Source organism: Macaca thibetana, chromosome 20 (assembly GCF_024542745.1).
Source record: "Macaca thibetana thibetana isolate TM-01 chromosome 20, ASM2454274v1, whole genome shotgun sequence".
NCBI classification, from domain to species: domain Eukaryota; kingdom Metazoa; phylum Chordata; class Mammalia; order Primates; family Cercopithecidae; genus Macaca; species Macaca thibetana.
The window spans coordinates 73239801-73255357 of record NC_065597.1 but is presented as its reverse complement, the minus strand read 5'-3'; the positions used below and the strand labels follow the sequence as shown (position 1 = coordinate 73255357).

At 55.9% G+C, this 15557-nt stretch overlaps 2 protein-coding genes across 4 annotated transcripts in view; both read left to right on the top strand.

Moving 5' to 3' along the window:
* The window catches only part of CCNF (cyclin F), a 51017-nt gene extending 36113 nt beyond the window's left edge, over positions 1-14904 (top strand). For all 3 annotated transcript variants that reach the window (XM_050774260.1, XM_050774261.1, XM_050774259.1), the window contains 8 exons: positions 1243-1407; positions 5072-5195; positions 5498-5678; positions 6023-6110; positions 9402-9501; positions 9602-9729; positions 11568-11737; positions 12621-14904. In XM_050774260.1, coding sequence (XP_050630217.1) covers positions 1243-1407; positions 5072-5195; positions 5498-5678; positions 6023-6110; positions 9402-9501; positions 9602-9729; positions 11568-11737; positions 12621-13096 — 1432 coding nt within the window. In that variant the 3' untranslated portion in view covers positions 13097-14904. The remainder of the gene's footprint in view (positions 1-1242; positions 1408-5071; positions 5196-5497; positions 5679-6022; positions 6111-9401; positions 9502-9601; positions 9730-11567; positions 11738-12620) is intronic.
* The window catches only part of TBC1D24 (TBC1 domain family member 24), a 253197-nt gene that overhangs the window by 188048 nt on the left and 49592 nt on the right, over positions 1-15557 (top strand). The window lies entirely within an intron of this gene.

Genomic DNA, 15557 nt, shown 5'->3' with positions numbered 1-15557 from the left:
TTTTCACGCCTCGGCCCGTCTTCCTGTCCTCCCCTCCACCTCTGAAGATGCCTGTGTCTGGGCTGACACCTGGCACCTGCGCTGCCTGTCCAACAGAATCACCCATCCTCCCACTCCTCTCTTGCTTTCTGTTCACTCTGACCCCTCTGTTTTAAGACAAGCGTCTACAGCCGGGTGCGGTGGCTCATGCCTGTCATCCCTGCACTTTGGGAAGCTGAGGCAAGCAGATCACCTGAGGTCAGGAGTTCTAGACCAGCCTGGCCATCATGATGAAACCCTCTCTCTACCAAAAATACAAAAATTAGGCCGGGTGCAGTGGCTCACGTCTGTAATCCCAGCACTTTAGGAGGCCGAGGCAGGTGGATCATGAGGTCAGGAGATTGAGACCATCCTGGCAAATACGGTGAAACCCCACCTCTACTAAAAATACAAAAAATTACCTGGGCGTGGTAGCACGTGCCTGTAGTCCCAGCTACTCAGGAGGCTGAGGCAGGAGAATCACTTGAACCCGGGAGGTGTAGGTTGCAGTGAACCAAGATTTTGCCACTGCACTCCAGACTGGACGACAGAGCGAGACTCCGTCTCAAAAAAAAAAAAAATACAAAAATTAGCCAGGCGTGGTGGTGTGCACCTTTCATCCCAGCTACTGGGGAGGCTGAGGCAAGAGAATCACTCGAACCCGGGAGGCGGAGTTTGTAGTGAACTGAGATTACGCCACTGCACTCCAGTCTGGGTGATAGAGTGAGACTGTTTCAAAAGAACACAAGTGTCTCCACTCTATTCAGAAAGGCATTTACCATATTGGGGCATCCTGTGGCATTCTCTTGCGACTGTCTACGTTCTGCCACTACCTGCATGCCCTGAGGGTCAGGGTTCATCCACTGTGGGTGGATCAACGGCTGTGGGCTGACTTTTCGCTTTGCGCCAGGTCGAGGTCTCGAAGCGCTTGGGTTTGGGAGCACCAGGAACATGTGGTCTTGCGGGAGGGAGGGCCGGTGCAGAGATCTGCAAGTCCATCCACCTCCCAGGAACACAGTCGAAGGATGTGGGGCCTGCTTTGGGGCTGGGACCCATGGAGCCTCCCGGGCTCTCCATGGCCTCTTCAGCCTAGGTTCCAGGGTAAACCCATGATTCCAGAGCTAGCCAGGTTATTTGGTCGGGCCCAACAGGTGGAGTTGAAATTGCAGACAGGGACGCATGGAGAATGCCTGCCCTAGTTCCCACGCGCTGCTCTTTCCGCAGGTATATTCTGATCGACTGGCTGGTGGAAGTTGCCACCATGAAGGACTTCACAAGCCTGTGTCTGCACCTGACCGTGGAGTGTGTGGACCGGTACCTGCGGAGGAGGCTGGTGCCGCGGTACAAGCTCCAGCTGCTGGGCATCGCCTGCATGGTCATCTGCACCCGGTGAGAAGCCCCCTCGGCCCAGCTGGCAGGGACGTCCTGGCCTGTCCTGGGTTCAGGGTCACCTGCCCTTCACGTGCTCCTCACTGGTTTGTTTTTTTTTTTGGAAACCAATTCTCGCTCTGTCACCCAGGCTGGAGTGCACTGGTGCGATCTCGGCTCGCCGTAACCTCCACCTCCCAGGTTCAAGCGATTCTTCTGCCTCAGCCTCCAGAGTAGCTGGGACTGCAGGCGTGCACCACCATGCCCGCCTAATTTTTTTGTATTTTTAGTAGAGATAGGGTTTCACCATGTTGGTCAGGCTGGTCTCAAACTCTTGATTTCAAATTATCTACCCGCCTCGGCCTCCCAAAGTGCTGGGATTACAGGCATGAGCCACTGCACCTGGCCCTTACTGGTTCTTGACTCATGAGCCGTGAGTGTCCCACCTGGTCAGACGTGGAGTGCCATACTGAGGGCCCTCTGCAGGCAGGGGTGATGGAACAGCCTTCAGCGTGTGGGGGCCACTGTGTGGGGTGCCTGCATCCAGGCAATTTGTCCTGGTGTGCAGTCTCAGGACCCAGAGTGTGGCCTCACTCTGGCAGGCACAGGCTGAACCGCCCTGTCCCCTGGCTCCTGAGGGCGGCAGGATGACTGATTGGGGAGGGTGGCAGTCGGCTGCCCTTCTCTGAAGTCAGGTTCTAAAGTCTGTTGCCAGAGTTTCCTACACTATTGGAGTTAGAGGGTTTTTCGTCCCCCACTGGTGCCCTGCAGAGCCCACTCCAACCACGTGGGTGTCTCTCAGCAGCAGGGTGCGTCCTTACACGGCAGTCTGTCCCTTTCACATCAGACCACTGCTTTCCTTTAACTAATGCAGGATCCCCTAGTTCCGCCTTTGGGAATAACGTGGAAATGATTCTCACAATACGTTTTGCATTTCCTAAACCAGCTGTCCCCAGCATGGTCTACATTTCCCAAGGAAGTGCTTTCCAGACCAACTCCTCTGTAGAGCCTGGTGGGTGAGGATAGGCTTGGCTGCACACAGCATATGTGTAAGCTACAGAGACTTGTTTCTCTCTTGCACAGGTAACCCAGAGGCAGAGGGTCCGGGCTCAGGTCATTGGGATGTTTTTTGTTTCACGAGGAAGCAGAGGAACCCCATCTCCCATGTTAATCTCTGCCACCAGCTAGGGTGCTGCCCTTGTCCCTGTGACACCTGTACCTGCCACATTTACCTTTGCACTGAGCTTAGTCTTGTGGCCACATCTCACCAGATGGGAACTGGGAGGTGCAGTCTCTTTGGGCCTGCGTGTGCCGGCTCAATGCAGTGTCATTCCCACGGAAGGAGGGAGCAACCCCTGCCACAAGCATCCAGAGCTATCTTCAGATGTGCTCTTGGGCCTGAATCCAGCATCCCAGGTCTTCCTACCAGAGACAGCTGAGGAGGTTGGGTGGCCGCCTCCCTGGATCTGACCACATATCCATCACCGCAACCTACGACCAAGCTCCTGGGCCACAAACCGGCTGGCAGTGAGAGAATAACCACTAAAAACGTTTCAGGGAGCTGAGTCCAATTTCTTCCCCAACCACAAGACCTGATTGCGGTGGTCCATATAATTATCACCACAGCTCCCTCAAATCAATTCTGCCTTATCTTTTTTTTTTCAAGCTGGGGGACCAGGCACGGTGGCTCACACCTGTAATCCCAGCACTTTGGGAGGCCAGTGTGGGCAGATCATGAGGTCAGGAGTTCAAGACCAGCCTGGCCAACATGGTGAAACCCCGTCTCTACTAAAGATACAAAAAATTGGCCGGGCGCGGTGGCTCAAGCCTGTAATCCCAGCACTTTGGGAGGCCGAGACGGGCGGATCACGAGGTCAGGAGATCAAGATGATCCTGGCTAACATGGTGAAACCCCGTCTCTATTAAATACAAAAAACTGGCCGGGCGCGGTGGCTCAAGCCTGTAATCCCAGCACTTTGGGAGGCCGAGACGGGCGGATCACGAGGTCGGGAGATCGAGACCATCCTGGCTAACACGGTGAAACCCCGTCTCTACTAAAAAAAATACAAAAAACTAGCCGGGCGAGGTGGTGGGCGCCTGTAGTCCCAGCTACTCGGGAGGCTGAGGCAGGAGAATGGCGTGAACCCGGGAGGCGGAGCTTGCAGTGAGCTGAGATCCGGCCACTGCACTCCAGCCTGGACGACAGAGCGAGACTCCGTCTCAAAAAAAAAAAAAAAAAAGATACAAAAAATTAGCTGGGCGTGGTGGTGGGCGCCTGTAATCCTAGCTACTCAGGAGGCTGAGGCAGGAGAATCACTTGAACCCGGGAGGCAGAGGTTGCAGTGAACCAAGATCGCACCATTGCACTCCAGCCTGGGCAATGGGGCAAGACTCTGTCTCTAAATAAATAAATAAATAAATAAGCAAGCTGGACGTGGTGGTGGGCGCCTGTAGTCCCATCTACTTGGGAGGCTGAGACATGAAAATCGCTTGAACCCGGGAGGCGTAGGTTGCAGTGAGCCGAGATCACGCCACTGCACTAATCCAGCCTGGGTGACAGAGGGAAACTCTGTCTCAAAAAAAAAAAGGTTTTAAAGGCTGAGCTGCCCGCCACCTCTGCTCTCAGAAGTGCCCTGCCCCAACCAGCCACCTCACACCCTACGCTGGGCTCCCTGTTGGCTACTGACATCTCATCTTTTTGGCATCTGCAGTCCCTGCGCTGGCAGGTGTAGTCCCCGTGCCTCTTGTCCTCTTGGTCAAGTGAATGACACATGCAACCTGCAGAATCCCCAGGACGGAGCAGCCAAGAGACTTGGCCTCAGTCCAACGGGAAGGTGCTTTGCAGGGGCCACTGGAGCAGCGTGTTCCCTGATAGTTGGCGCTGGTAGACAGCAGAGAACAGGGTGACCCCTGCCTGGGGACAGTCAGGATTCCAGTCAGGATTCCTGTGGCCACACAGTACCGGGCACAGACTTTCCAACAACCCTTGGGCCCTTTGCCTCCAATTCCTAGATCTGGTGGCTTACCCACCTTCTGAGTCTAAAACATTTCCACCCCACTGATAGAGCTGTCACGTGACGGGCAAATCTCTGTCTTTGGTGTCTTTTAGCAAACTGAATGCTGGTGGCACTTGGGCCTTTTGCAGACATTTGTGAGTCTGCCTAACAGCCCTGCTGCTTTCTGTCTGCCTTGTGGCTCTCATCCTTCTTTCCAGCACTTTCTGACCTCCCCCCTATTGTTACGATGATGATTATTTTTTGAGACAGGGTCTTGCTCTGTCACGCAGGTTGGAATGCAGTGGTATAATCATAGCTCACTGCATCCTCAACTTCCTGGGCTTAAGCAATCCTCCCACCTCAGCCTCCCAAGTAACTGAGACTATAGGCACATGCCACCATGCTCTGCTAATGTTTTATTTTTTAACTTTTTGAAGAGATAGGGTCTTGCTTTGTTGCCCAAGGTGGTCTCGAACTCCTGGCTAAGCTGTCCTCCTGCCTGGGCCTCCACTTTTTTAAATGCCCCTTGTCAGCCACAGGCAGCTGGCTCCATTATGAAGCCTCTGTCACCAAAGCCCAAAGCCATGGCTCCCTCCCTACCTTGAAGCCTCCTAAAGCCTTGGGTCCCTGTGCCCCACCCCTGCCACAGGAAGTGGGCTCCGCGCTGAGACCCCTTCTCGGCGTTGCAGGTTCATCAGTAAAGAGATCCTGACTATCCGGGAGGCCGTATGGCTCACAGACAACACGTACAAGTATGAGGACCTGGTGAGAATGATGGGCGAGATCGTCTCCGCCTTGGAAGGGAAGATTCGAGTAAGCAGTGGTTCCATTTTCCTTATTAATCCTGGTTGTCGCTGTGCTGGAGGGTGGGGGTGGGCATTTGGCTTTCCTGCTGTGGGAGGCCTCATGGACTCAGAGGGCAGCTCTCTCTGCTGTGCCCAAAGCCACGGAGCAGGAGGCCACGGTTGCACCACATCGCCACTTGCGCTGGTGCGCTGCGCGTGCAGCATCAACGTGAACATCACCCGGGCCAGACCCTGCACTGGGCCTGCATGTGGCACTGCACCAAGGAGCCCCCAAGCACTAAGAGCCCACACCCGCTCCCGGCTGTCTAGGTCCCCACCGTGGTGGATTACAAGGAGGTCCTGCTGGCGCTAGTCCCCGTGGAGCTGAGAACCCAGCACCTGTGCAGCTTCCTCTGTGAGCTCTCCCTGCTGCACACCAGCCTGTCCACCTATGCCCCAGCCCGCCTGGCTGCCGCAGCCCTGCTTCTGGCCAGACTGACGCACAGGCAGAGTAAGGAGAGGCCCTTCCCGGGGATGCCTGTGTCAGGGAAGGTGCTCACACAGGAGGAGGCTGTGGGGCGGAAGAGTCCATCATCTGTTTGTCCTGGTTACTTCTTCAGGGATGAGATACAGCACAGCTCCTAGCTTCACTATGTCCCAGATTTCTGACTGTGAGCCTGCACGCCCTACGTATGGGTTTTTTTCAAAACTGTTTTAAAAGGATTGCAACCCTGAGCTCCAAGAAACTCCACAGCAGAGCCCACAGAACTATAGAGTGGAAGTGGTCAGGCGGCTGTCACCACAGCCCGTCCGTCCCCTCCATCCCCTCCATCCCTGGCCTGCTTTCTTCCCCAGCACAGCCCTGGACCACTCAGCTGTGGGACCTCACCGGATTCTCCTATGAGGACCTCATTCCCTGCGTCTTGAGCCTTCATAAGAAGTGGTGAGTTTTGGCCAGGCACGGTGGCTCACGCCTGTAACCCCAGCACTTTGGGAGGCCGAGGCAGGCAGACCATTTGAGGTCAGGAGTTCGAGACCAGCCTGGCCAACATGGTAAAACCCCACCTCTACTAAAAATACAAAAATTAGCCAGGTGTGTTGGTGCACGCCTGTAATTCCAGCTACTCAGGAGGCTGAGGCAGGAGAATCGCTTGAACCCAGGAGGCAGAGGTTGCAGTGAGTTGAGATCACGTCACTGGACTCCAGCCTGGGTGACAGAGCAAGACTCTCTCCAAAAACAAAAACTGGCCAGGCGTGGTGGCTCACACCTGTAATCCCAGCACTTTGGGAGGCCAAAGCGGGTGGATCACCTGAGGTCAGGAGTTCGAGACTAGCCTGGTCAACATGACAAAACCCTGTCTCTACTAAAAAAACAAAAATTAGCCAGGCGTGGTGGCGTGCGCTTATAATCCCAGCTACTCAGGAGGCTGAGGCAGGAGAATCGTTTGAACCCGGGAGGCAGAGGTTGCAGTGAGCCGAGATTGCGCCATTGCACTCCAGCCCAGGCACCGAGTGAAACTACATCTAAAAAAAAAAAAAAAAAAAAAAATTCCAGGACTTTCTTATCTCACACCTTTTTCACATTGAGAGCAGCTGCTCCCAACCCAAGCTCATTGCATAGGCAGCAGAACGTACTAGAAAAAAATGAGGGTGTCTCCCTGACCTGTGGTAACTTGTACCTGTGTCAAGTTGTCATCTAGCTCAGGCGCTGGCACACTGTGGCCCTCAGACAGCATTTGGCTGCTTTTGTGAATGGGGTTTTCTTGGCAGCAGCCGCCCTCACTGGTTTCCACATCGTCTGCAGCTGCTTTTGCTCTGGCAGTGGCTGAGCTTATAGTGCAGCGGAGACCACATGGCCCCCAGTGGGGAAAATACTCACTCCCCTTCCCTTGAGAGAACAGCTTCCACCCCAGTGCAGCCGTTGGTATAGATCTATCCTCTGTCTCACTGAGAAGATGGAGACTGCGGGCAGGTCCCTTGCCCCATCATGCCCAGCTGTGGCCCCCTCTCTGCCCCAGCCCCACTGGGCTTCCCTCCACCTGCCCTGGCCCCTCCGCCCTTCTGTCTGCTGAGCCTGGCCTGGCCCTCGCTGCATCTGAGCCCCTTCACCTGCCCTGGCAGCTTCCCTTCAGCCCACGTTGGTTTGTTCTATGCAGTGCATGAAGCCCCCACCGTGGGCCGGGCGCTGGGGGAGAGGCCAGGACAGAGAGTTCAGAGGTCAGGTCATGTTGGGAGAAACGGCAGGCAGGAGCGGGGCATGTGGTACGGGCGGGTGCGGCTCCCTTCAGGGAGCGCAGCCAGGGTCACTTGGGCATCTGAGTCCCAGGCAAAGGGGGCAGCCACGCCAGGGCCCAGTGCAGACCAGCGGGGCCAGGGGCTGTGAGTGGAGTCATGGCAGTGAGGGGCAAGGGGGACAAGCATGGGGGTGAATTTGCATCTGACCAGCCATCTCCCTCTCGCCTCCTCAGTTGTGTTCACAGACTTGCTCCTCCCACCTCTCGGCACCACCACTCCCTGGTCTCCCCCTTCCCCGCTTCTGCCATGACTTCCCTTTCCTCAGCCAAATCCAGCAGACTCAGCAGTGTAGGCTTTTTTTTCCTTTTTTGAGTTGGGGGCCCAGGCCGGAGTACAGTGGCGCCATCCTAGCTCACTGCAACCCTGACCTCCCAGGCTTAAGGGATCCTCTTGTGTCAGCCTCCCGAGTAGCTGAAACCACAGGCACCACCACACCAGGCCTGGGTGGCTTTTCTCCAGCCAGCATTACGCTGACCCTTCCTCCTTCGGGGGCCTCAGCTGCCTGCCGTAGGCCATGCGGCCTGGGTATTAGTCTCCCTTCTCACCCACCCCAAGGGGCCAGGAAATTCTGGCTTTCTGCCACCCCTCGGACTCCTTTCCTGGGAGACTTCATCACTTCCAGGATTCAGACCACGTCTCAACCTTGACCTGCCACCCACCCTGCCAGTGTGACTCAGCCATTGGCCTGTTTCGGCCCTGGTGGGTTGTGGTACATGAACCACTGTGCACCCAGCTGAGGCCTCCACCAGCCGCTCCTGCTTCTCCATCCCTGCATCCTTGCCAGTGCACTTTCCTCGTGCGCTCACCGCTTGGGGGCTGGAGCTATCCGTGGTGGCTGCCCAGCCTTCTGGAACACTGGCAGCCACCCCACGTGTGTCTCGTGTACACTACCCAGGGCCTTGGTGTCCGGCTTCCAGGATAAGATCAGAACTCCCTGGGGGTCTCTTTGCCCTTGAGCAGCCCCTTCTCTGGCCCATCTGCTGTTTCTACCCCCATACTGTACTTCAGCCACAGGGGACCTGGTGGCATCTCCCGGGCTTTGGCATGTGCTGCTGCTCATGCTGCTTTCTCCTGCAGTGCCCGGACCCTGTGCCTTCTGGGCAAGGAACGAGGGTGACAGTAGAAGGGTCGGCATGGATCTTACCCCCCCCACCTTTGCTTATGGGGATCACAGATCGTCCCAACACTGGCCACCAAAAGCTGTTTCTGAGCTGCGTTTATTCTCTTCCACCTGAAAAAGTTAATTTTTTTTTTTCCCAAACCAGATAAGTTAGAAACATTATTTACAAACTAAACTTCCTTTTATTGTATGATTTAATCGGCTTTTAGTTTATTCACACAGTTGTGCTTGTCATCACAACAATCAAATTTACAACATTTTCACTTTCCCCAAAGGGACAACACACCCCTCAGCTGTCACCCTCTGGTTCCCCGCAATTTCCTCAGCCCTAGATGACTCAGTGGTCTACTTTCTGTCCACGGATTTTTCCCATTCTGGACATTGCATATAAATGGAGTCATAGGACAGGTGGCCTTTTGTGTCTAGGTTATTTCCCTCAGTGTAATGTTTGCTGGATTTGTCCATGTTGTGGCATGTGTACCTGCTTTATTCCTTTTCATGGCTGAATAATATTCCCCTGCATGGACCACATGTGTTTATCCATCCCACAGCTGGTGGACATTTGCCTATTGTGAACAGTCCTGCCATGAACATTCTAGTACAGGTTTCTGTGTGGACATAGTTTTTCCTTTTTCCTGGGTCTTTACCTAGAGAGAATTGCTGGGTTCTGTGGTGACTAAATTTAACCATTCGGGGAACCGCCAGGTCGGATTCCAGAGTGACTGCACCATTTTGCATTCTCATTGCTCACTTCAGTGAACTAAGGCTAAAAATGGGGTGGGGGTGCCTCACATGTCCACTCCATGTGACTGTTTCCAGCTTCCACGATGACGCCCCCAAGGACTACAGGCAAGTCTCTCTGACCGCCGTGAAGCAGCGATTTGAGGACAAGCGCTATGGAGAAATCAGCCAGGAAAAGGTGCCTCTCTCCTGCCACCTGGGCGTCTCATGGGGTGCTGGGGTATGGGCGGGCCTCACCCTTGGGGCCTCTGCACCCCCTAACTCTGGCTTCCCCTAAGGTGCTGAGCTACAGCCAGTTGTGTGCGGCATTAGGAGTGACACAAGACAGCCCCGACCCCCCGACTTTCCTCAGCACAGGGGAGATCCACGCCTTCCTCAGCTCTCCCTCGGGGCGGAGAACCAAACGGTTAGTTACCCTGCTTCATACAATGCTGGCACCCTCATGCTGGCCCAGTTCCCTCAGCGCTCCCTCACAGAGAGGCCTCCAAGGCTTGTCAGGGGAGCAGCAGATCCCAGGACAGTGACCCTGGGACGGAGCCCTGCAGTCATGCCTTAGGCCCCCGCGTAACCTCCACTGTCTCCAGCCCAGGTCTCCTTCCTCAGAGGCTGTTGCCTCTCCCTCTGCCTGGGCTCCCTGTGGAGGAAGATGGTTTCGAGCATGTGGGAGCCCAGCCTGGCTCTAGCCATGCCCGTGCCTGTCACGCGTATCCTGGACTTACCTGCTCCATGATGCTGCTGTCACTCCCGGCACTCAAGTTGTGACCTAAGTCACATCCCCAGCACTTCCCTCACCACCCGTGTGAACCTGTTTACCTGCCTCTCCTATCTCAGCACCTTGGCCGTTCCTCCTGGAGTTAACTTCCTCTTTCCACCTCACCCACCTGGAGAACTGCTATTGATTCTGCAAGGCCCCGATGAACAGGGCCCTCCCTGTGCTGCTGGCCCTGCGCCTGTGACTCCTTAGCACCATGTGCACCCATAACTTTCCCAAGGGCGGGCACTGGGTGGCTGGGTCTTCCCTGTCAATACAGGACCAGGCAGGGCTGCCTCCGGGAGTGTTGTGTGGGGAGTGGGCCCCTGGCAGTAGACCTAAACTCCTGGGGAGCCCTGGGGAAGCAGCCGAAGCCCCCGCTACTGCTACTTCCTCCCCAAGAAGCGTGATAGCACTTTCCATTGTGCAGAAAGCAGGAGACCTGACCCTCCTGTCTCACTCCACACACGCACCGACTCCCTGGGGCCAGGGTTATCACGAGGAAAGTCCACGTAGACACGCATAGCTACTCCAGGTGGGGGCCTGGCCCTGTGCTCAGCCTCACTGTGTTAAACCCGCTTCTCCAGAGGCCCCCCAAAGCCCCATCAGTCTCTGAGACAGACCCCCATGGGTGACACGGGTAGCTCTCTCCACCCCCACTCCCCACTGGGCCCTGGGTTCAGGAAGTGGAAAGGCTCAGCTGGTGTGGCAGCTTTTCCCAGGCTCAGGCCCACACTCTGGCCTCCAGCCCCATCCCGAGCAAGACTTGACCCCAGTTGGGCATGGGTGCCGGCACCGCCCAAGGCCAGGCCATTCCATGCAATCTGCCTGGCCCCGGGCTGAGCACTGCCTGGCCCTTATTAATCAACACCAGAGGGGCTGGGCGCGGTGGCTCACGCCTGTAATCCCAGCACTTTGGAAGGCTGAGGCAAGTGAATCACCTGAGGTTAGGAGTTCGAGACCAACTTGGCCATCATGGTGAAACCCCGTCTCTACTAAAAATATAAAAATTAGCTGGGTGTGATAGTGGGCACCTGTAGTCCCAGCTACTCAGGAGCCTGAGGCAGGAGAATCACTTGAACCTGGGAGGCGGAGGTTGCAGTGAGCCAAGATGACACCACTGCACTCCAGCCTGGGTGACAGAGCAAGACTCCACCTCAAAAAAAAAAAAACAACAACAACACTGGAAGGTAGCATCATCCTGGGGGTGTCCAGGGGACCAGATGGTTGGCCCAGGCCCCACAGCTGAGCCGGGTGGGCTGGGCTTCACACCCAGACCTGGGGCCTGAGTTTGCCTGAGCTGTCCTCCAGGTTGGCCCTGCCTCAAGGGCTTATACCTGTTCTAGCTTCACCAGCATTTTCTACACAGCAGACCCTTTGGGAGCATGCAGTGACAGGCCGGGGCACACGGGTGTTAGAGGTAGGTGCAGAGGGCCTGGCCTCCCAGCGCTGGCGCCCATGACCGGGTCTCCTGGGCTCTCTCCACCTTGCAGGAAGCGGGAGAACAGCCTCCAGGAGGACAGGGGCAGCTTTGTTACCACCCCCACTGCGGAGCTGTCCAGCCAGGAGGAGACGCTGCTGGGCAGCTTCCTCGACTGGAGCCTGGACTGCTGCTCTGGCTACGAAGGCGACCAGGAGAGCGAGGGCGAGAAGGAGGGTGACGGTGAGTGTAGGGCCAGGGCGCACTGGAAGGGACATCACACAGGGTGGCTCTCACTGAGGGTCTCTGGGCACCTGGCCCTGTGTGAGCGCTGTGGGAGGGAGGAGGATGTGCACAGAGCACAGGGCGGGGCCAGCTCCTGCCCTGCCGGGGAGTATGTCCAGGCATGGGGAGAGTGAGAGGAGGGGAGAACCCCCAAAACACCACAGCTTCTACCATCACACAGGGATGAGAGGACTTAAGCCACACCTATCCGGCTCCTGCTCGTTCTGTGCTGGGAAGACCTCACTAGGATGAGGGAGGTAGAGACCTGTCTGGAGTTCATGGAGATCCTTCTAGGCCAGGTGTGGTGGCTCATGCCTGTAATCCCAGCAATTTGAGAGGCTGAGGCAGGAGGATCACTTCAGGCTAGAAGTTCAAGACAATCCTGGGTGACATAGCAAGACAAAAAATTTAAAAATTACCTGGACAGGCTAATTTTTCTTTCTAGAATGTTGTTTGAGATGTGCCCACGTGGTTTACATGACACTCCTCACTGCCCTGCTGGGATCACTGCCCTGTGCAAACCCCAGGCAGACTGCATGGGTCCTTACCAGAAGCCCAGTTAGTGTGAGTCCTGTCGATTTCCCAGTTGCTTGCTTCTGCATCCACTTGGCTTGAGCTAGATGCCCAACTTGTCATCTCCACTGTCGTTGGAGTCATGGTGGGCAGCTGTCCAACCTTGGAAGAGGCATGTCACCCACACTTCTCACCACAGGAGGGTAACACAGAGGACCATAGCAAGGTAGAAGATTCTTGACCTGCACTTCAGGGTCCTGACCTGGAAGGGGGTCTCCCCTGATGCTTGGGTGTGACATGATCTCCCTCCCCACCAACCTTCCTGCAGTGACAGCTCCCAGTGGCATCCTCGATGTCACCGTGGTCTACCTGAATCCAGAACAACATTGCTGCCAGGAATCCAGTGATGAGGAGGCTTGCCCAGAGGACGAGAGACCCCAGGACCCACAGGTACCAGCGCTGGATACCCAGATCCCTGCAACCCCAGGACCCAAGTCCCTGCTCCGCACCAGCCCGGAGCCAGGGAAGGACGTCACGACCTCAGGGTACTCCTCCGTCAGCACCACGAGTCCCACAAGCTCTGTGGATGGTGGCTTGGGGGTCCTGCCCCGACCTACCTCAGTGCTGTCCCTGGACAGTGACTCACACACACAGCCCTGCCACCATCAGGCCAGGAAGTCATGTTTACAGTGTCGTCCCCCAAGTCCCCCCGAAAGCAGTGTTCCCCGGCAACAGGTGAAACGGATAAACCTATGCATACACAGTGAGGAGGAGGACACGAACCTGGGCCTTGTGAGGCTGTAAGTGTGTCAGCGCACTTGCCGCAGTGGATGTGTACTGAGGGGGCTGGAGGCGAGGGGTGGGAGCACAGCATAGGAATGCTGTGTAGATCCCGGAGGCCTTCGCACAGAGAGCAGAGAGGGTAACTTGTGGCCACCAAGTTTCTTTCTCCGCGGGAGTCCCCTGCAAGCTATGAGAATGTTGAAATGAGAGTGAAGAGGTCAGATCCCTCTCTTGGGAAAGTTGAGCCTCAAAGCAGTTGGCCGCACTGCATGGAGGGCACCTCTCTGTCCCTTCCGTGTCTCACTGTCTCTAGAAGCTTCAGCCCATGTGTGTCCTGGTCTTCCCAGCCCCAACAGAGCCCGGTGCCAGGAGCTGACAGCTTTCACGCTCAAGGCACGTGTGACCTGGGTAGTCAGACACCACTTGAGCTCCTGCCCACATCTGTCTGGTTTGGGGCTCCAGTGGGGAGCTGACAGCTCTGAGCACACCACTGTCCCCTCATCCACCTTGGTCTGCATGGGGCACCCACTTCCTTCTGGGTGGGTATTCCATGGTAAGGGGGCCTGTGTCCCTGCACACTGCGTGGACTCCCTACGACACGTTACTCATTTTAGAGCTCTGTCCCAGACATTTGTCTGTGACCCACAGATGTTGTCAATGTGAACACCTCTCTTTGTGCTGAATTTCTGGGCCATTCTTTTCCTGTCTTTGTTTCTAAATTTCCTTCTTCCAAGATGAAAACGAGAAAAACTTAAAACAGAAGGTATTAAAAAAACAAGAGATTCCTACCATTATTTAGGTTCAACTGCAAAACAAAAATCTTACTCCAGCCCCTCAATGCCATCCTGACACACTTTATGTAAAAAGAATTTTCCCAGAGAGGCTAGCCAGAAAAAAACTTGAAGTCCCCTCTAACATCTGAGGTGACCAAGAGGCAGAGTAGTAGAGCAGTCGGGGGCCGTGTCCTGGCTGATCCCAACTGCAGCTGTGCTCTGGGGATCCGTGGGAGGGAGGCAGACCCCTGGGCTTTCCTGCTGGCCACAGAGACTCCGCTTCTGCATGGAAAGGGAGCCTGGGAGACAGCAGTCCACGCCTGGGGAGCCTGTCTGGGGCCATGTGACCGTGGCGTCTCCCTGGGGATGGGCTTACCACAGCACACTCACCCTGCTGCCATCCACTTCTGTTTCCTCTGCAAATGTAAGAAAGAACCACTTGACTAGAAGTGTCCCCCAGATGCTTTTTTTTTTTCTTTTGAGACGGAGTTTTGCTCTTTTCACCCTGGCTGGAGTGCAGTGGCATGATCTCAACTCACTGCAACCTCCGCCTCCCAGATTCTGCCTCAGCCTTCCAGGTAGCTGGGATTACAAGCACCCAACCACGCCCGGCTAATTTTTGTATTTTCAGTAGAGACGGGATTTCACCATGTTGGCCGGGCTTGTCTCGAACTCCTGACCTCAGGTGATCCGCCCACTTCGGCCTCCCAAAGTGCTGGGATTACAGGCATGAGCCACTGCGCCTGGCCCCCCAAATGCTCTTGAACCAGAAACCCAGGGCTGGGAGATGCTCACTGAGCTGCTGCTTTTCTGTGTGCTGGTGCTGTGTGTGTTTGTAAGTCTGTGGCAGCTGTCCTCTTGCGACTATAAGGGAATTCTGGCCACCCTGGGTGGGGCGTGGTCGGGGTGAGAACCGAAGCGTTGGAACTGTAGACCCGTCCTGTCGACTGTGTGCCCCTGGGCATGTGTGAGCCTCAGTTTCCTCATCTGTAAGAGGGGGCGATGATAACCTACCTCACAGGGGTGTTATGAGGATTAAATGTGAGGAGGATAGTGACAAATGAGTGATGGACGTCCTTTGCTGCCTCAACGCCTTGTCCAGGGGCTCTTTTGTCAAAATCCCAACTCTTCATGGAGTCAGTTCTCTGCTTTCTCCCAGCTTGCACCTGAAAGAGGAAACTACTCCAGGGGAGCCTGGCATCACCTGCTGGGGTGGGTGGTCTCCTGCATCTCGAGTGCTGCCTCCTCCTTCACAGAGACCCTCCAGGGAGGCAGGGCCACCGTCACCCTCCCCCACCGCTGATGGAGGGGCCCACCCTGAGCACTGGGCCAGAGCTGCCTGGGTCCCAACCTCCCTGACAACTCCCTTTGTGCCCTCCTTCCCTTCTGCGATGACACCTTCCCATTAACGACTATGGAACGGACTCACCTGTCCCAGCTTTAAACAGCACCCCCAGGTCTGTCTTTCCTCCAGCTACCACCTGGGATTTCTTGGCCCTAATTGTTTATTCTTGTTAACATCAACTACATGGGGCCCTGCTGCCCTCCTCACTTCCTCCCCCAGGTGTCCCCTGCATCACTGAAGGCCCTGTCCGCCGACCCCCCCTACCCCCCGGTGCTGTGTACACCGCCGAGACCTCAGCAGTGCTTGGCCTGTGACCCAGTCCCTCCCGCGACAGCCTCCTGTTGCCTCTGTGACACTGTCCTAC